Raw genomic sequence first — 20164 nt, 5'->3', positions numbered from 1 at the left:
CCCCTGCTGAAGTCACTAAACCTAGCTAAGTATCAGAGGGGTAGCCATGTTAGTCTGGATCTGTAAAAAGAGACAGAGTCCTGTGGCACCTTATGCTCCAATACTTCTGTTAGTCTATAAGCTTTCATGGGCGAATACCCACTTCGTAAGACACGTGGTGGAAGTTTCCAGAGGCAGGTATAAATATGCAGGCAAGAATCAGTCTAGGGATGATATAAGGTGCCACAGGACTCTTTGTCACTGTAAACCAAGCTAGTTACTAATGGCCAAAGGCATTTCTAGGGTGGCCAGATGCCTGGTTTTTGACCAGGAAATCTAGTTGACAAAAGGACCTTACGGTGTTTGGGTCTGCTGCCTGGACACTCAAAGTCTGGTTACTGTGAATGGGGGAGGCAGGGAGGTGCTGGGTCATCACCTGCTACAGCCCTTACTTAGGCAGGACACATCCTACTTTACTTTCATCAGGCAGCTGCAGCTAAGGTTGCCAATTTTCTACATACACAAAATGGAACATGCCCTGCCCCTCCCATCAGCTGAGGCCCTGACCTCACTCACTCCATTTCCCTGCTCTCCTTTTGTCACTTGCTGTCCTCACCCTCATGCACTTGCTCATTTTCACCAGTTGGCTCCAGGAGTTGGGATGTGGGAGAGGTGAGGGGCTGTGGAGTGAGGCCAGGGATTTGGGGTGCAGGAGGATGCTCTGGGCTGGGACTGAGGGATTTGGAGGGTAGGAGGGGGCTCATGCTGGAGCAGGGGATTGGGGTACAGAAGGGGTGCAGTCTCCAGGTCATGATTACCTTTTGAGGATCTAGGTCTAAGCTCCTCTTTGTTCTTCTGCATTTCACTCTGGGCTACCTTAACTATCTCCCCACCCAGCCTGGGTGCTTGAGGTGCCCTGCCTTAGGCACCTAGCTCTCCTCCATGGTGTATGTGGAGACTGGGGGGGTGCTTAACTCAGGAGGCAGGCTCTTGGGTAGAGATGGCCCCTGGTGTGGGGCGGCCCTAGCTGACAGGAAATGCATGGTAGAGGGGCTCGTCACCTTTTTATGTTTGCATGAGATTTCATTGTAGCGTGGGAGCTGAGCACCCAGTAGTGTTTATAAATGGATGTAGCTAAACTTAGCCATCATATAAATCCTCAGATATGATGAAAGTAGCCAGCCCTGTGCAGTAGAATGCAGCCATCCTTCTCACATTTGGAAGCATAAAATAAGGTGACCAGAGAGGAAATGTGAAAAATCAAGACACAATTCCGCCCCCCCCACCCCCAGCATTTACAGTTGCATATATAAAATATAGCCATTAATAGTGCAACAGTCCTGATAACAGTGGGATGTCTGAGCACCCTAGCTTAAAAAACTACAGTGAGATTCTACTTTTGAGCCAGGCTTGATACTGTAGTACTGTATGTGACACCACTCTTCACTCAACCAGTGTGCAAATAAATTCCTCCATGAAGGTGTAGGAGAAACCTGGGGCTGAAATCAGCCATGCAGCAAGGCAACTGTTATGGTGTATCTACTGTACAGATTTTTTTTCCCCAAATGCTGTTGGCCAAAAACTTTCCCACACGTTTGATCACCATGTTTTATTACAAAGATAAGTTTTCAAAGATTCCACCAAATAGCAGGTAAGAGACCCACACTGACAAATACATGACAAAGTTAAAAATATATTACAAAGGGTCAGGGTCAAGACAATACAGCCAACCCTCAAACTCTGTTGCTTCCAAAGGGCTGAAGCAAAGAGCATGTTTCCTTTTTTGTTTTTGTTTTGCTTTGGAAAAAAGATTAAATAAGCACAGGCCATAAGGCAAGCTTGCCAACCACAGCACCTGGAGCAGATCCATAGCCTCACACTAATTAGCCTGTTACCTTCCCAGTGTTTCAACACAGGGATCACCATCTCATGGGACCATCCCCTTGCACCCCTTCATCATACCCACTGCCCTATGCTCTGACATGTCTCACCTTCAGCGTCCCCGCATTGGCCCTGTGTGTATCTGGCAGCTGTTCACAGTTTTTAAAGAAGAAAAATTAAGTTTTTTAAAAAAATCTCTTTCAAAATAAAATGTAGCCCAGCTACATTTGTAACATTGCTAGGCTGAAGCCACTTATTCAGCAACTACAGTCAGACTTCCACAGTGTATGTACGTTTCTGCAGTTCTAGTTAAGCTTTTCTTTCCCCTCTCCCCTCCCTCCCAATAAAGTAATTTTTAAAATCTATAGAATATAAAATCAGCTGTGCTGCTCCAAATCCCCATAGGCATTTCTAAAACGTTTGTGACAGAGGCCCTGGCAATGATCTATCCAACGTGTGTATATATTTTTTTTTTGGTTGAACCAAAATAGCTCACTGCCAGGTTGATTCTTAGCCAAGTGCTCAGATGGCAGCCATGTGCATTGTGGAGAGTCCCCTTTAAACCCTGCCTTGGGTGAGGTAGTGGCTTTTTTTTTTTTTTTTTTTGGTACTATGAAAGTTTGGTGCCAAACTGGATTTGTTCATGGGCAGTTCGGCTTCTCTTGCATTCATGTGCTTGCTTCTGGTAAGTGCAGCAAGCGAAGGCTCCAGCTCTAAAAGGGAGCCATGGAATTGTGTAGTCCTGCACCAGTGGACAACAAGGGAGCAAGAGCGCTTGTATTCTAAAGTGCTGCCTTTCTGCAAGCAGCATAAAGGAATCGGCAAGAGCGCCATTCGGGTGACATTTTTCTCTGTTATACCAGTGTAAATCCAGAGACAATGTAGAAAAGTTGCTCCAAGTCACAGCAGTTACTCCAGCTTTACAGGCATGTAACTCCATTGACTTGGAGTGACTTAAATGGAGTTACTCTCCATTTACACTGGCTTAACTGAGGGCAGACTTTGTCCCGCAATAGCCTAAAATAGTTGGAGTCATTCCAGCTTGCAGGGATTGCTAGATAGGCATCTGGAGTCACACTACATTTTCTTTGATGCTGTTTGGGCTGATACAGCAATAACCTTCTATTCATTTTAAGTCAATAGCTGCGGCCAACAGCATGCCAGACACAGCAAGCCCAGAAGCTGTTTTAGGAACAAACCCATAATACTGGCCCTGATTAAGTTTATTTCCATCACAACATCCTACATTTTCACCAGTCCCATGAGTATAACTCAGCTGCTGAGCACCGTGTGAGCTCCAAAAGATGTTCAGAGGGACTACCTGCCATTGGAGCACAGCTTTGGTCAATTCTGTACTGTTCCACCAGTGTAGATACTAAATAACAAGTTGAACGCCCTGGCATTACTCCAGATTTACACTGAGAAGAATTCAACTGTGGGTTGTGCATGCTGGAAGACAGGGAAGGTGGTATAAAGGGAAGGAAACTTTGCCCTTGGACCCCTAATATATCTTTTCCTTTTACTTCTAGGTAAAAGTATTCCTGTGACCAGCTGGATGAAACGTGACTATTTAGGGGATATTTGTCAACTCCAGTTCAGTGTGTGCACAAACATCTGGGAAACTTGGGGAAGTGGGAACAGCTGCCCCGATTTGTTCCTCTCTGACATTATCAAATGGACAATACACTCCTTCCAGCTAGGTAATTACCATTTCCATTAGGGGTAAAGTGCTTTCGCATGTCTTGACTACTTCGGAAGCAATCTCACTGTCTAGTCCATGAGTTCCCCACCTGGCACAAGTTGCAGATGGAGTGGTTATGTTTACACATACAGTACAAAAATAAAAGGCACAAAAAACATCTACTGCAGCAGATAGTGTACAGTAAACAGAGTCCCTGGTATTTAAAACATACAGAAGAGGGGTATAATTAAGGAAGTTCTGCTGCTGCTCCAATAGCCTTTGAAATCTCCATTCATCACTCCCTGAGGCTTCCCCGCTGCTTTGCATCCATCATTATCGCTTGCCTAGCATGGGCTCTAGGCCGCAAGGAGTCTCTCTGGAAGCAGGAATGCAGGGAGATGACGGCTGCTCACACGCAGGTTAAAGGAAAATAGAAAGTGGCACATCTCTAGTTCTTGAAAGAGCAAATAAATTATAGGCACCACGCAGTGCAGATCAACAAAAGGGATTTGAAGTGATTTGAAACGTTGTTTGGTGGCTTCTCATCCCCTGCTGGCTCATCTCACCAATGGCCATGCCCACCAACAATGTGGTGACACAGTAACCGTAAGAGACACAATCAAATATATATCTACATGTATATATTTTGTTTAAAGGCATGTTCCCTAGTGGACAGTGCACTACAGAGAAGGTCACTTCCAGGAGCTGGTTCGGTCCAGAGCATCCCCTAAGCCTCACTGCAGCACTCATAAATATTGTCCTCCATGAGCGCGATCACTTGCTCAAACTTGTGCTGCAGCTGCGTGCGTCTCGTGGTGGGGTTGGAATCTAGGGCATTCACTATCTGTAGGAGCAAGAGCAGTGAGGCGATTAATGCAACGTGCCAGCCTTGACCTTTCTGTGTTCCAAACAAGTGGTGTGGGGACAGGATGACCCATCCAGGTGTAGTGTCCTGATGAGGTGTGGAGGAGGGGGTTATCTGCCCTGTTACTGGATTTTTTCAGCATCCCCTCACCCCGGCCTTTCGTTAAGCATTTTTGGAGCCACAGATTGCTGACTAATCCAGGCTACATTTCACTTTCAACCATCCTTGCCAAACAGAAGAGAATAGATTACTGGTTTTCCAAGCAGCCAAGGGATTGGAGAGAGAGAAAGAGAGAGAGAAAAAGAGTGTGTGTGTGCACGTGTGCAGGCTGCCACCTCAGAGCTCGGCCAGCTCACTATAACACAAATAGGACTGAATTAGGACTGCTCTTTAAAGGCCTCTTTTTCCACATCCACAGATTTGTGGGGACAATTAACTGTGGGTAGAAGTGAAGGCACATAGACATCTGGCTATCTGATTTGCGGGTGCAACAAGGACTTACCTACATGCTCTCATTTGCATCCACAAACACTTGCAAGAGCAAACTTCAGGCCAGAAGAAGGGAGAATGACTTGTAAATTGAGATCTGTTCTGAATTCTCTGGTGAGCTGACAAAAGGGTTGAAAATGCACCTAGATTTTAAAAAATCTGTGACTGACTTTACAGGAAGGAGAGGGAGAGGATTGAGTGGAGACAGAGAGAGAGAGACACCAGACAGATACGGACATCCTAGCTCCTCAGCTAAGGCCATTCCATCAGTAACGAAGAACAGTCTCTTCCTTGTTCGGACTCTTTTTGGTGGGACTGAGGACTGATAAATCACAAAAGGACATCAGAGAGACAAGGTAAGGAAGGTCATATCTTTTATTGGACTAACTTCTGTTGGTGAAAGAGACAAGCTTTTGAGATTACACAGAGCTCTTCTTCAGATCTAGAACTGTTGTAATCCAGTGGCTCTATTCGGTCCATGATTTTTAGAATCTAGCAAAGTTATGAATTTAAAGTTTATAGCATAACTCTGTTGGACACGAAAAATCATGGATCGAATAGAGACACTGGATTTATGGCTTATTAAAACAATTTATAACCCATTAACACCTTGCCCCCACTATCTCTCTCACCCCTCCTGGTTCTTTCCCCTCACTACATCTGGAGGGGTATTAATGTGCCACTTCACCTTGAATAGTCCCTTGACATATGTATTTACTTAAGCTACGCAATCTCTTCCACTTTACATTTAGCTGTGACACTTTGAGTACCTTTCCCAGACTTGCAGAAAAGCTCTCTGAAGCTTGGAAGCTTGTCTCTCTCACCAACAGAAGTTGGTCCAATAAAAGCCATTACCTCACCCACCTTGTCACTCTAATATCCTGAGACTGATATGGCTATACCAATGCTGCACATAAAAGAACATCAGATATTTCCCCACAGTTACCTGGAATGCTGAGTACTGACTTCACCTCCAGACAAATGAAGCTGCTTACCTGAGTGCGGTATCTTTTGGCATATTTGTATATTTCAGCCATGGCCACGTTGGTGTTAAACTCATTCCGGTATTTCTTCATAAAAGATAAAACAAACAGGGGAGGAATATTAATCCAAATGCAGGAATGTAGTCCGTTCCACAGAAAGCAACTGGAGTAATAAAAGGCTTAGATCTCATTTGCTGTAAGTTAACACTGGATCAAAATCCTTGGACTCTTGTTCCCGTCTACGTTATTCAAGATATATGTTATACTTGTTCAGTGACTTCAGAGGCAAAGGCCAAAATTTATTCCTGGCACAAACAGGGCCCACCTCCATAGATTACAGTGGGAGTGGCATTTATTTATGCTAGGGATGAATTTGGTACTATTTTAATAATCCTATACAGCACCATTCACCTGTAGATCTCTGTGATGGGGAGTATAACCCAGCCTGAGGTGTATATCCCAATTAATCCACCTAGTTGCATGTGAAGGGTGGGCCAGGATTCATTAAAGCTGAAGGCAGCTGGGAAGGAGCTGGGTGGCTCTATAAAGGCAGCAAGTCGAGGGCAGAAGAGGTCTGGAGGGAGTGAAGGAAGAATGCTGTAGTCACTCTTTTGGTGGCAGAGAGCAGAGGAACAGGATGCAGCAATTGGCTGTAGCAGTTCTGATGGTGTTGGGTGCCCCTCCTGGATAGCTGGGCCCGGAGGTAAAGGGGAAGAACTGGGTCCACCAGGGAGAGGCCAAACCCAAGAGCAGGAGGTGACCTGAAGCAGCTTAGCAGGGATAAAACTTACGGTCATGGAGGCCTGGGGAGTTTAATGCTACAGAGAGCTCTGATGCGAGGGTTGCAGTGGATCGGGAACACAGCCAAGAGCAGGAACCAGATCCCCAGGGAGCGAGCCCTGAGAGGCACTCGCACTATTAGAGCCTGCAAAGAGGCTGGACTGGGGAGAAAGCTTGGGGGAAAAAAAGGCTATAGTAGGAAGAGGTCCAGGGAGACAGCAGCAAGGAGGCTGGTGGAGCAGACTTTGGCTTATAGGGCTATAGGGTCCCTGGACTGGGTTTCCCTACCAGTCACTGGGCAGGTGATATGAGGCCCCGGAGAAGGGGCAAAGGATGACTGAAAACTCTGAGTGAAGGGCTGTAGAGATGATGCGACGCACATTCAAGGGCCAAAGGCCAGATGAAAGGTTTAGACCCTGGTTGGACTTCTTGTTATCCCGAAAAGGGTGGAACTTAATGGTGACCTGGCCAGAGGGCTGAATTGTGAGACGAGACAGCTCACAGTGAGACCTGAGTTTCTGTTGGCAGAAGTGCTAGGGAGGAAAAAGCCGCATGCCAGCCGCGTGTCAACCCTTCCACAATCTCCAACCACATCACAGAGGTGGGTCAGAAAGAGCTGGTTGGGAAACGTTTGACAAAATACCTTTCACTGGAATTTGCAGATTTGTTAACTGAAATGCTTTTGTGGAGATGGTTCTATTTTGATGCCGCGCCGATGGAACCCAGGCAGAAAACCTGACTGTCAGGCAGATTTTGAAACATGCCTAGTTTCCTAGTTCAGCGTCCCAGTAGCTCATCAGACAGATTGCCTCAGAATTGGGGTCTTAGGGCTTCTAGACTCTTTGGGAAGCTGGCTCTCTCGGCTTCCAACTCCAAAGAGCAGGGTGCTTGGGTAGCCAGCTGGCCTCAGAGCCATGGGAGACCTGGTTCCCAGCGCCTTGGCAGCCTGCCAGGCAGAGTTTTGTTAAAAACAAATCTAAATGGAATGTTTCAGTTTTCCAAATCAATTTTTTTTTGTTTCATGGAGAACATCAACATTTTGTTTTCATTTCAAATCATCTGCAAACTGGAATTATTGTTCTCAGACCAGCTCTATTATCCTCATTTTATAGTGGGGAAACTGAAGCTCTTAGCAGTGAAATCACAAACAAAGACACTGGTAGACCTGGGCACAGAACCCAAGTTTGTTCACTCCCAGTGCAGGGAAGCGCTCGTCCACCCTGATGTGCTAGAAAGAACCTTAGCTTCAGAGATAACTGCCTGTTGGTTCATCAGAATTCTCCTGTCTTCACAGCAGCACATCGCTCATTCCTACCATGCTCCTCTTTAGGGCAAATAAACTGGGCCAATGCCTGACAATGTGAAGGTTGGAGCCAAAGAAATTGGAGTTAGTGGCTGTGGCTGTAAGTTTATACAGAGTGAGGAGAAATGATTTGTCCTTTTCTGTTCCTCCTTCAGCATTAGCAAGCTGAACACCAGTGCCCTGTGCTGCACTACCCCATGTCCTGTACTGCAGACAGCTGATCTCTGCCTGCTGTTCCCATAAGTTACCTACCAATCTTGTGACCATTATAGCAGCCAGAAAAGACATGCTCAGTAGCTTGGAGAACACCACCACAGTCCCACAACAGATTCTGTGGGGCTGCTCCAACTCCAGCAGACACAAGTGGGTGTATGAGTGGACCCCCTTTAAAGCTACTGTGGCTTTGCGGATTTCTTACCCGTGACTCCTCTGCGAGATGTGCATTCATTTCCTGCTCACTGAGAGGCGGCATGTCGTGGATCTGTTTGTAATAGCGCTGCACTATTTTCCTATACTCTGGAATCTCCTTGGCATACAGTAGTTTATTGGTAGGTGAGTCCTAGAGAGAGAGAGAGAGATGGATACTTCATTGGCTCCAAGGCTCACGGCTTATTCCCTGATCATCTGGGCTTCACACTGGAAGGCTAATATAAAGTTTTTAAAACAAGAACTTCAACTGTGTTAAGGAAAGAGCTAAACTTTTGGGTTCTGGGTTTAACTAGTAAGATGCACAAAATGTGTGCACTATTGCATGACTAATGTGCACACACAACTGCTAAGACTGCATGTAAATCAGGGTACTGGGTACATACATGATGAGGTGTTGCCCAAGTTTACACATTCATTTTGGGCATGCAGACTGTTTAAAAATCAAGTTCTTTATGTCATGTTGGTGGGAGGGACTGAGCTTTGCATGTTTACATATTGGCCTTGGATTCTTTTTCAATAGAGGTTTGATTTATTTTTAGTTGTCTAAAACAATGTGTCCAGCTCACATTGTGTCTGATCAAGTGCATGTCAATTAATAAAGGGAAAATACCAAATTCACTTTGTTTTGTCCAAGTGGGACATTAATCATCTCATTCTCCCTGCCCAGCTATCAGGGATGGTATAGCCTCACCAGCACCCACTCAGGCAAAAGTCCGAGCAAATTGGTGGGATCAAATTGATCCTCCAGGTAATGCCATTCCTTTCAATAACATTACCCTGGGAATGACCTGGGCCTATTACCTTTACATTGTGCCCTGCAGGTCAAGACTGTCTGTTGGGACAAGGAAGGGATCAAGTTCTAGACTGAATGACGCTGGACTGAGACTAGCCTGTCCCAGCCCCTAGACACACAAGTCCAGGGACCGTTAGCAACAGCACACCAGCTGACCCCAAATGTTGCAGCTACACAGGGAGGGGATGGGTCCTTCAGCTAGAAAACCAGGTAAGGCCTTCAAGGTTGCTATCAGCACCTTGATATGCACTGGGCCATAACCAGGAAGCCAGGGAAGCACTTAGGACACTGTTGCAATATGGGGCGTGGCTAGCACTAGTAAGGGTATGTCTACACTTTTTCTGGAGGTGTAATTTCCAGCTTGAGGAAACATAACTGTGCTAGCTCTGGTGGCATATAATGGCAGTGTAGCTGCTGTGGTGGGAGAGGCTACCCATCCCTAGCATCTCCCATGGGATAACGCTTGGGGCCGCTGGTCCTTTCCACCACTTATGCTGCTGTGGTAGCGCTTCTGTTTTTAGGGAACTAGCTAGTGCAGGCATGTTCCCTGGAGGTGGAACTTATACTGTCAACTCAAAGTGGAGACATACCCTTACTAAATGGGTAGCAGCATTCAGCATCAGCTGTAGGCTCTGAGTGGTTTCAACCCTACAGACTGCGTTCGTGCAATGCCCTGCATATTTATATAGCCTATTTATAACATTTCCTTTACAAAGCTCAGGGAACCAAACTTCCTCTTAGTTATTTCTCAGTTTCTGTATGCATATGTATTATAAATTGTGTGTTGGTACAGGGACTGCATGTTACAGTTTATTACATACAAGGAATACAGATATATGTGCTCTGATTCTAATCTCATACCAATTTAAACTGGGAGTAACGCCACTGAAAGCAGTGCAATTACAGCAGTGCAAGGCTGGTGACATACTGTATATACAGGCCACTTTACTTTTATGCGGGAGATTTATTCTTCCCACATTACTCAACGATTCCTTTCTTATGCTATTGTGTTTCTGAAAACATTTCCATCTGCTGTCTGACCCCAGCTGACCCCCCCCTTCTCTAATCGACAGTTTGACAAGGACAAATGATAGGTGTTTCGTAACAGACTTAAAAATGTTCAAAACCCAAACAAACAAAAATCAAGCACTCATTAGATCTTCCTCCAGTATTAAATCTCTCCCAGTAAAGACTTCCTGATGCTTTTAATTTAGGTGGAATGCGCTGCTCCGACACCCAGCCCCACACAGGGTGTGCTCTGCGTCACATACTGCACCATGAGGACATGATTTACAGCACTCATGCATAAAACGTATTTATGTCAGGAAGTTTCAGATGTCAACACCAAACTCAGCGGAGCCAAAGGGAGGACAATAAAACACACACAACCTCTCTTCCTTCTAGCTGCTTGAGCTATGGCGTTTGAGGATGATGTGAGTTACATGGGGATAAAACAGATAGCAGTGTGAGGAGACTCAGGCCCATACTTTCTAGACTGCTGTATATTTACAGTCTATTCCTTGAGTCCTTACTTCCATGATTTCAATTAGACTGTTTGTTGGATAAAGAGCTGCAGGATTAGGTCCATAAGGACCAATAACTGTTCTGAAATACTAACATTTATCTGTGGTAAAGTGCAGAGGGTAGCCTCAGCAACATAAAATCCCAAGAGGAAGCTAGATGCTTGGGCCTGATTCTGAGCTCCCTCAAATCAAGAGTAACTTCACTGAAGTCAATGGTGTTACAGCGAGGTAAAATCACTGACTGAGTAGAATCAGATGCCTAGATAATAGGGTGATGGGCATATTCAAAATAGTTAGGGTAGAACTAAACTGATTAATCCTATGTGAATTGATGGCGCCTAGATCCGCCACCTGATCTTGGCAAGGTCTCTGAGGCAAAAGCACTCACTCCTGCTTAGCCACATGTAGTTGTAGAGTTACATAATCAGAGCACTGCTCACCTGAACAAACCGGGACATGTAGCTTTTAGTTTTACAACACTGAAAATGATCCCTTCTGGAAACACCACCAGGACTTAATAAAGAATGATCGCTTTTCTGTAGGTATGGTTGAACTGCCTAGAGACCAGAATACCCTATGATAGCCCTGCCAGAAATCAAATGACCTGTTAAAAGGACTGGATGCTCTTTAGGGCAGGGACTGTGTCTTTGTATATGTTTGTAATGCTCTTAGCACAATGGGAGCTGATCCTGATTTCTGGCTACTATCATCATAAAAATAAATAAGACCCTGATCCTGCAAACAATTACATATGTGCTTAAAACAGAAGTTAATGTCCCTGCTCCTGTGTACAATAAAGCACATGTGTAACTGCTTTTCAGGCTTGGGGCATAAATAAATAATTTCTCTCTTGCTGTCATGTTTTCAGAGTATTTTCGATAGGCCCTTGTAAGATTTCATACCTGTTTGATTCCACAGGACTTTTCTATACAGGACAAACAATACCTCATGCTGTTGGGCTGAGCAACACAGAGATCTTGCTTTATAAATATTGGAATATGTGCTAGGGGCAGGATGAGAGCCTCATATTAACAGTACTTATCTAGCACTTGATATTTCCAAAGAACTTTATATAAGTGGATTGGGTAACCCTTTAATTCCTGAGGTAGGTTAATATTATTAGCCCTATTTCACAGATAGGAAACCTGAGTGGTTAAAGCTTAAACTCTCAAAAGTGCAAGTGAACTGCCATGTAGACCTCATCTGCCTGTGGGCTATGCCCGATGCACGCATGCCAGTTAGAGTTCATTCTGTGTGCACAGCTCTATTTGTACCCAACCCTGGCATTTCATGGTCAGAGGTGTGTGCAAAAAGGACCACACACATGTGGCATATGCACCCTCAGTTTGGGGAGGCAAGCCCCTTACCCTGCCCCTTCTGCCTGATGCTCCGCTCCCCCAGCTCTTGCTAGCTAGCCTACCAGTGCTATCCCAAACCTCGGCCGGCCCCTGGAGTACAGGAGCAGCCTCAAGCCTGGGCTGGCCTGCCAGCACCCGGAGCAGTCTGGAGGAGTCCCGGCTGGCCAGGACTGAGCCCGAGCCTACACCACCCAGAAGAGCTCAGAGCCCTGCCATGGTCCAGCCTCGGGGCTGCAGCAGGGAGTATTAATGGAGGTTTGGGAAGGCTTAGCCTCCCCCAGCCTCCTTCACCCACTGCCCATGCGCACACGTCAAAAATTTAGGACCAAGGGCCAGAATCTCAAGTTATTTAGGAGCTTAACATCTATTGATTTCAGTGAGAATTAGGTGTCTAAATACCTGTGGAGGTGGAGCTTAGATGAGACTGCAGTAGTTTCTCGCTCCCAGTCTTGTGCTCAGTTCACTAAAGCCTTGTCTACACTAGAAAAAGGACTATACCAGCAAACCCTGCTAGTGGAGACCAGTTTATATGGATTTTGTCAGTATAGCTTCTACCAGTTCCCTGAATGGAATAGGTAATATTGCCAAAAGGACTTTTGTTTTGGTCTGTATCATTCTGTGTTCCCCAAGACTTTTGCCACCATAGCTGTGTCTCTTGAGGAAGAAGGGCTGGGGGGGTGGGGCCTGCAATGGGGACAATACATAGGGCAGCCCACCACCTGGTCTACTGATGAAGGTCCCAGAACAATCCAGTCACCATTTAGGCCTCAATTTCCTTACCTTCCCAGACTCTGGCTCCCATAGAATATCAGAGTTGGAAGGGACCTCAGGAGGTCATCTAGTCTAACTCCCTGCTCAAAGCAGGACCAATCCCCAGACAGATTTTTACCCCAGTTCCCTAAATGGCTCTCTCAAGGATTGAACTCACAACCCTGGGTTTAAGCAGGTCAATGCTCAAACCACTAAGCTATCCCTCCCCCCATGTTGCCTATCATTCCAGCATGCCTACAACCATGCACTCCCATCACCCAATCTCAATTCTTGTGAGGCCAACCCTGAGCAGAGAGTGGGGTGAAGGGAAAGGTCCATCTTAGTGGGAGCTGCAGATCTCTACCTTGCCCAGCTGTAGGTCGGAGATGGAACAGGCATCGATGAAGGCCTGGGCTATGACAGAGAGACAGGCGTCTATATGGTCAGTCTTGTCGATGTCAAAGACAAACTGGGGATTCTTCAGAATGTTGACCCAAAACCTCAGAGGTAGGCTGCAAGGGAAAGCATCAGAAACAGACTGGATGAACTTCGTCATTCCCAGATCACTCCAGAGTGATTTGAGAATAAGAAAGAAAAAAGCAGACAGGATGATGGAGGAGAAAAAACACAAGAGAAAAAAAAAGGGAAAAATATGGAGACAAAGTTATTATTTAATTGTTGTTATCATCCCTTGCCCTGCCTCACCCTGGCTAGAAGGGGCAGGCATTTGTTTCACAGATGACGGGGTGTTTCCCCTAGGGTGCAGTGTGAGGATCAGGCATGGAGTATGCATGAGTATCCCTACCTAGGTATGATCGCTGCATTACACCTTGAGTAATTCACTGAGCCTGGCATCGTCCATGAAAGATCTCTGTGCTTTTCCCTGTAAATTTAGAACTAACTTCCTATAAGTGGTGCTGATCCCTGTCCATCCGTCCCAGTGTTAGAATGTAACTAGGGCTTGATGGGTGGGCATAGTCCTGGGAAACATCCCTTGTGTCTGACCTTCAACACGTTTTCTCTCTCTCCAAGGGCATGAGCCCAGACGGCCATTGCTGTCTTGCTCGTTTTTGTCGCTTTCAGCCTATTTTCCTAGCACAGATGTTTTGAACACCTTTGTGGCAGCTATTTCTCTACTGCTGAGATTGCCTTGCAAACACAACTTGCCACGAAATGGCTACAGCACAGACAGCAGCTGTGCAAACTTCTCTTCACCTGCTCCTCCCTGGCCTAGATGGACCAGTTCTGTGTCTCATGTGTTCCTTAGCTTTGCTCCTGAGGCTGCCAGCTCAAGTGCAAATGGGGATGGAGAGGCCTGCTCACGAGGCATTCTACTGAGACCACCAACCAGAACTCCGAGCATCTGATGGTAACAACTTTGGCTCACAACCAACTTGGACTGGATTAGAACCAGAGGCCAAGGAGGGAAAAGCTCTGTAGCCCATTAGCAGCCCTATCTATTGGCACATCAAAAACCTGGAGATAAAAGTTCCATATCCTAAACCAAACAATTATGCTAATTTGCACACCCACTGATCTTCCCTCCCAAAGTATGTTCTTAATTTCCATGTATTGGGGTTGGAACAGCTGGTCCCATTGCGGCAACTACAGGGCCAGCTGCCCCTCTCATCTGAGAGGTGCTGAGCCTGTTCTTCAAGCTCTCCCTCCCCTTTCCCCCTAGTTCTCTCTGCTCCTTTTCTCTGAAGATGGCTGAACCTCCTTCAAGTTTCTTCCCTATCTCTGCCGTGGCCCTCTGGCTCATTCCTCATTTCTGTGTTCTGTGATCTTCCTTAGTACTCTGGCCCCAGCTCTCTGCTTTTCTTCTTGCTCTGTGCTGCCAACTCTTGCCACTTTTATCATCTGTCTCCCACTATATGGTGTTCTTGAAATGCCAGCTCCTGGAGTCATGTAATAATGCCAAAATCTCAGCAGTCATTAAAAAAACAGTAACTTTCTAGCATTAGTGCCTGCAGAGAGAAGCTTGAAAATGTGACCCCTGAAAGGTTCAAAAGACAGAAGGCAAATGAACAGAACCCAAATATATTTCTTCAAAAATCTTGTGATTTGTAAGACAATCTCATGACTTTTTGTGGGCCAGACTCAGGATTTCTGAATACTTGTCGTTGGCAATTTTGCCAGCTCCCTGTCCCCACTTGCCCCTCTGCTTTTCTGTCCCCCTTTCTGCCCCTTTTTCCTCTGTCCCTTAATTGTACCCCTCAGCTCTCTGTTTCTGCCTCCACCCCACTTCTCTGCCCCACCAAGCACTCTAAATCCTGTATTCATTACCAGCTCTCTGCATTATCACTCTAATGATTATTTCAGGGCACTTTGGCTTTGCATCTACTTGTTCTGTGAGCTGGAAAGGAAGGAAATAATGGGTTGCATCTTCCAAACCTGTTGGTTTTCCAAATGTGCAAAGTGTCAGGGTCAGAGATCCCTCTTTTCTCTGCTTGCTCCTCCAGAAAGTCAAAGAAATACTTGATAGCCACAGGCGGCTTGTCCTCTCGCATACAGAGAATGGCTTTGAATAGGTCATCCAGGAACTTCTGCAGTGTTCCCTAGGGGACAAGCGTACATAGCATTGATCAAGGTGAAGCAGCAACAACTAAAACAAAGTTACTATTCTAAGGGGATTGGGTTTGCTCTTCACAAGTGGAAGAGACTTTGCTGCCAGTTTAGTAAATCAAGGGAGGAGAGGGATGCAAAACAGGAGAGAGAAAGGTTAATTTTGTGCCTGGTGATATAATTAGATCCAGTTTGGATTTAATTTCTTTTGGCATAGAGGTTGCTTTTTCTTACTGCTGGGATCTCAGAGCACATCTGTGATTATTCTGCACAGTAAATAGAAAACTAGAGACTGTTGGCCATTCTTATGATCTCTGGTCCAGCTATACATCACACTGGGATTAAAGATGGGTTTGAGCCCAAGCCCTGGATCCAAATACCCTTGGAGTGTAGGGAAGTTCCAAACCGAATGCAGATTGAACCAATGCTCTTCCCCCTCCTCTGATCTGAACATCCCCAAACTTTGGGGAAGTCTGTGCCCAAATCTTAATTTGGGTCTTGAGCCTGTGTCGTAGTCCGAATCCTTTCCTAAGTGTATAGGCCAGGCCACAGGGAGGTAAAGTGGGGCTTCATTAGGCAGATTACCAGATAGAAAGTCAGAGAAAACTATAGGGTCTGCTTATGTCCAGCAGCCTCAGCCTCCTTATATTTGCTATGGCAGAGTCCCATCTCCTCTCTACAGTGAGGGATGCTACAGCACCGATCTCTACTTAGGGCATAATGTAACCTTGCTTAAAAATAACAAGTCACATTTTATGACAGAGCTACCAACAGAAATCCTATTTGCCATAAACAAAACTCTCACACTGCCCCAGCTTCTCTTACCTTTGTAGACAATAACCGGGTCAAGTAGATCTCAGGTAGGACTTTTTTCCTATGGCTCTGTCTATGGGACTTCTTATGTTCAATCAGTTCATCAGCTGGAAGAACCTGAGTCAATATAAAAAAAAATGTTCATGATTCCTGCCTTCAGGAAATCTTTTTACTGAGTAAAAAGGGATGTAACAACATACAATTTATATATTAAATAAAACATTATCTATGCTGCTAAACACACAATTAGATTAGTTACAACTGAAAGAAACTTAAAGCTCAAACTGACTATTTTGCTATTTGTGCCTTTTGTTCTATTTCTCTTAACTTGGACAACAAAAATGAACCGCTCAATTTCATTTAAGTTTTTGCTCTGTGTCACTTCTTGAATTCCCCCAGTGCTGCTGTAATTTGGGATACCAACAACACAAGGCCAGAAAAAGCAACCTGCCTTGAAATGTGGAAAAAGCACAAAAACATTGTTTGATTTGTTAACAAACCCCCTGCTACCTTTAAAACAAAAAACAAAATCTAAATGTTCCATTGTTCAGATCATTGAATTAATGCCCCGGCAGTGCCCTAGCATGTCACTGATGAACCTCTTCTTCTTATTTTCTATGTGCACTTTCACCCTCTCTCTCTTCTCCTGCAGTACTCTAATATTTTTTATTAGAGCACATATTTTTTATTTGGAAAGATGTGAAGTTCCGAAAATATTTCCTGATGCTTGAAAAGCCCCTTTCCCCCTTATAACTTTTAACAGTACATCACTTCAGACTTTCAGAGTGCTGTCCAAACATGAACTCGTAAATCCTCACTACCCCACTGAGATGGGTGAGTAACAATATTTATTTATTAAGTGACTTGCCCAAGGCTTCAGTGGCAAAGCTGGGATTAGGAAAAAGGCATCTCTCTCCTATCTTCTTGCTCAGTCCATGCTGTTGTTCTGAACTCTCTAGTGGTAACGGGCAGATAGAGCAGGTCACAGATCTCTGCTCTGTTTCCATTGCAGCACCGGTTTTATGTTCCATGCTGGTAAGGCTGTCCTCTATGCAGCCTCTCGCCCCCGCTGTTGGTCTCTCTGAAGGGGAGGTATCATGGGGAGCCAGCATCTCACTGAGTGCAGTGTAAAGAGATTCCTCTGCCACTATCATACATAGTGTTTCAGCCCCATGGAGCTAGGTTACATGAACATAATCAATGCTGAAAGAGCATTCTCTCCTCTTCCATCACGTACATGGAAATGACATGTGTCCAAAAGCAGAAATACCGTGGGGGGAAAAGGTTACCAGGAATATCATAATAATATAGTCACACTGAGTATGATTCTCTTCTCCCATCGTGTTTCATACCGTTGGAACTTACCTACCCCTACTTTGGAATGTAACTCTTTGGACCAGATCTTTAGCTGGTGTCAATCGGAACAGCACCATCAACATCAGAGGAGCTATGCTGATTTAGGCCAGATGAAGATCTCTTGCTATAACAATTCACGACTGAGCAACAGAATAAAAAGGTTGGAATCCTTCTATATGGCAGAAACAACTTCCTTGTAAAGATTAAGTTGATAGGCTTGCAGTGCACTCCATTTTTTGAAACATCCCCGACTAGCAGGGTTTTGCTCTTCCTGTATCTGTTAGTTGGCTGCCATCAAAAAGGTGAAATATGTTTGAGACTATGATCACGATTAAGATAAAAACTGAATGTTCTCTGCCAAACATACCGTATGTTCAAGTATGACCTTCTTACACAAACAACGCAGTAAGCACAGGGGGTCAGCCAACCCCCTGGGCAGGTCTGATCACCAGCCAACAAGCTAGCTGGGTGACAAATGCATCCGCCTGCATTTACTGTACATATGGAAAGCATTCCTAGCATTGCCTTTGACAAAGAAACTCTGCACAGCATTACTGCCCTTTGAGTGCACATTAATACATTGCTGCAAGGCAGGTTCATTCCGTAACAATTGTACATTGCAAATTCCATCTGGTCAGGCCTCCTTCCCACCCACTACACTCCTCTAGCTAAGTAATTCTTTTCCCAGCCACAAGACAGGGCTCCAGGGAAGTTGTTGTTGGGATTTGTGTGCACTGATTGCCTTTTCCTTAAGTTATCAGTACCTCCTTTCTCAGGCAATTTCCTGGTGAGAGGGTCCAGTTCCCAAATAGACATTTCCTACAAAGGAAAGGGGGAGGAGGTGGGAGATGGGTGAAGTAACCCCAAAGGAAAACAGCCTTGGCCACACACAGTGGGAGAGTCATTAGCCTTGATTGCTTTTGGAATGGGATACTTACTAAATGAAAGTATTTTTCGGTATCCAAATCCTTCACTGGAAAAAATAAAGAAAAACAGAACAGCTTAGTTTGCTATGTTGTGATGCAGACACCTTCATACAGAATCAGCTAATGAAAAAGTTTGGATATGGCTGCTGTGTTTGGGGGAAGGAGCAGCCAGGACAACACTTAGTGATTCCTGTACAAGGCACTTTAGCTACTCCTGACAAACCTTCTGTGAATTTGGTATTTAACCCATTTGACAGATGGGGAAACTGAGGCAGAGAGGCACAGTGACTTGCCTGAAGACCGTGTCAGAGCCAGGATTAGAACTCGTGAGTTGCCAAGTTCCAGTCCTGCACTCTGTTCACTAGTTATGTTTGGCCTTGTCTGGGCTGTACTCCAGCATTTATCATTACTGGACAACATACTGTTTGACTCAGATTTCAGGAAGTCTCTTATCATCCGATCTCAGAAAGGAAACTGATTTCTATATGCTGACTAAAACTGGCGGCCAAAAGCTGCTGTAACTGTTTGTTTGCAGACAATGATTTTTGCTTTCAGACTCTGATGGTCAATAGCTACAGGGAAAGACCCAACAAGACATACATTTCTGCAAAGGCACATTGATTGGGGCACCATCCTGAATCTACTCCACTTATTCTGTGAGAGTGTCACTCTGAGTGGTAGCATCTCTGAGGGGGAGAGGGTGGGTAGGTGTGTTGCTTCAGCTGCTCTTTGAATTTGCTCTTGCATGGCAGTGCAACACTTTCCCTCCACCCTCCGCCCCATCCAACGCAACCCTCCTCCTCCATCAAAGCAGTGCAATGACCTTCAACATTCTTGTGGCTCTAAAGTGATCTCAAAGGCAAATGACATTGGAGCTGTGCCATTTTTTCCTCTTTAGCACGTGTGAAGGCCTAAAAAAACCTGGCAGCCTTTAAACTTTATGTTTGATTTTTTTCTTCATATGAAATTATTTTCTACCCTGTCTTTGCTGGATGACTCTGTACAGCACTTGAGACGTAGATGAATCCTGACGATTAAAAGAGACTAACCCTGCGTAATTGAAAGTGGAAGAGATCTTTGATTAGAGAGTTTCAAACTCCTCCTTTTCTGTTTTGTTTTTGTAAACACCTATTCAATTCAAACCTCCAAAAAACATCTGGGAGAAAGTTTCTTTGTGAAAGATTCCAACACCTTCAAACTGAGGGATAGACAGGTCCCGGCCTCATTTTCTACACAGTACTCGAGCAAACACAGGAGGAGACTTGATAATCCAGATGTTTAAGAAATTATTATTCTTATTCTTATTTGTATTACTATAGTGCCCAGGAGCCCCAGTCATGGACCAGGACTCCATTGTGCTAGGTGCTGTATAAACAGATTAAAAAGGGGATTAACACAAAAGGACACAAAATCAATCGTTTTTCCTTTTTACAAGTGACCTCTAAAATCCTTAGTGTTGGAATGAAAAGTTTGGATGTTTCATCTCAGAATGTCAGAGTGACACATGAGGATCGACCATAAAACCTTGATCTACTTACTACTTGTACACCACTCATCCAACTAAAAGCTCTTCCCCCCTGTGCCTGATGTGAAGCATTCAGCAGAAACTGGGAGCTGCGCTGTCACAACACTAAACAGCAGCCATTCAAGTACAAAGCGTGACAAATGGGCCTATTCAGCAACATTGATG

General features: G+C 45.1%; 1 protein-coding gene across 1 annotated transcript in view; it reads right to left on the bottom strand.

Moving 5' to 3' along the window:
- Nucleotides 1-1771: 1771 nt before the first annotated feature.
- PLXND1 (plexin D1) overlaps nucleotides 1772-20164 on the bottom strand; it is a 130218-nt gene continuing 111825 nt past the window's right edge. Inside the window, exons 30-36 of the mRNA XM_030569990.1 lie at nucleotides 18487-18521; nucleotides 16205-16309; nucleotides 15209-15372; nucleotides 13179-13326; nucleotides 8380-8520; nucleotides 5891-5965; nucleotides 1772-4385 (exon numbers count right to left, since the gene is read on the bottom strand). Coding sequence (XP_030425850.1) covers nucleotides 4269-4385; nucleotides 5891-5965; nucleotides 8380-8520; nucleotides 13179-13326; nucleotides 15209-15372; nucleotides 16205-16309; nucleotides 18487-18521 — 785 coding nt within the window. The 3' untranslated portion in view covers nucleotides 1772-4268. The remainder of the gene's footprint in view (nucleotides 4386-5890; nucleotides 5966-8379; nucleotides 8521-13178; nucleotides 13327-15208; nucleotides 15373-16204; nucleotides 16310-18486; nucleotides 18522-20164) is intronic.

The sequence above is a fragment of the Gopherus evgoodei genome, chromosome 7, assembly GCF_007399415.2.
Source record: "Gopherus evgoodei ecotype Sinaloan lineage chromosome 7, rGopEvg1_v1.p, whole genome shotgun sequence".
In the NCBI taxonomy this organism is placed as follows: domain Eukaryota; kingdom Metazoa; phylum Chordata; order Testudines; family Testudinidae; genus Gopherus; species Gopherus evgoodei.
The sequence above is the reverse complement of the archived record's forward strand: the minus strand, read 5'-3'. Positions and strand labels throughout refer to the sequence as shown.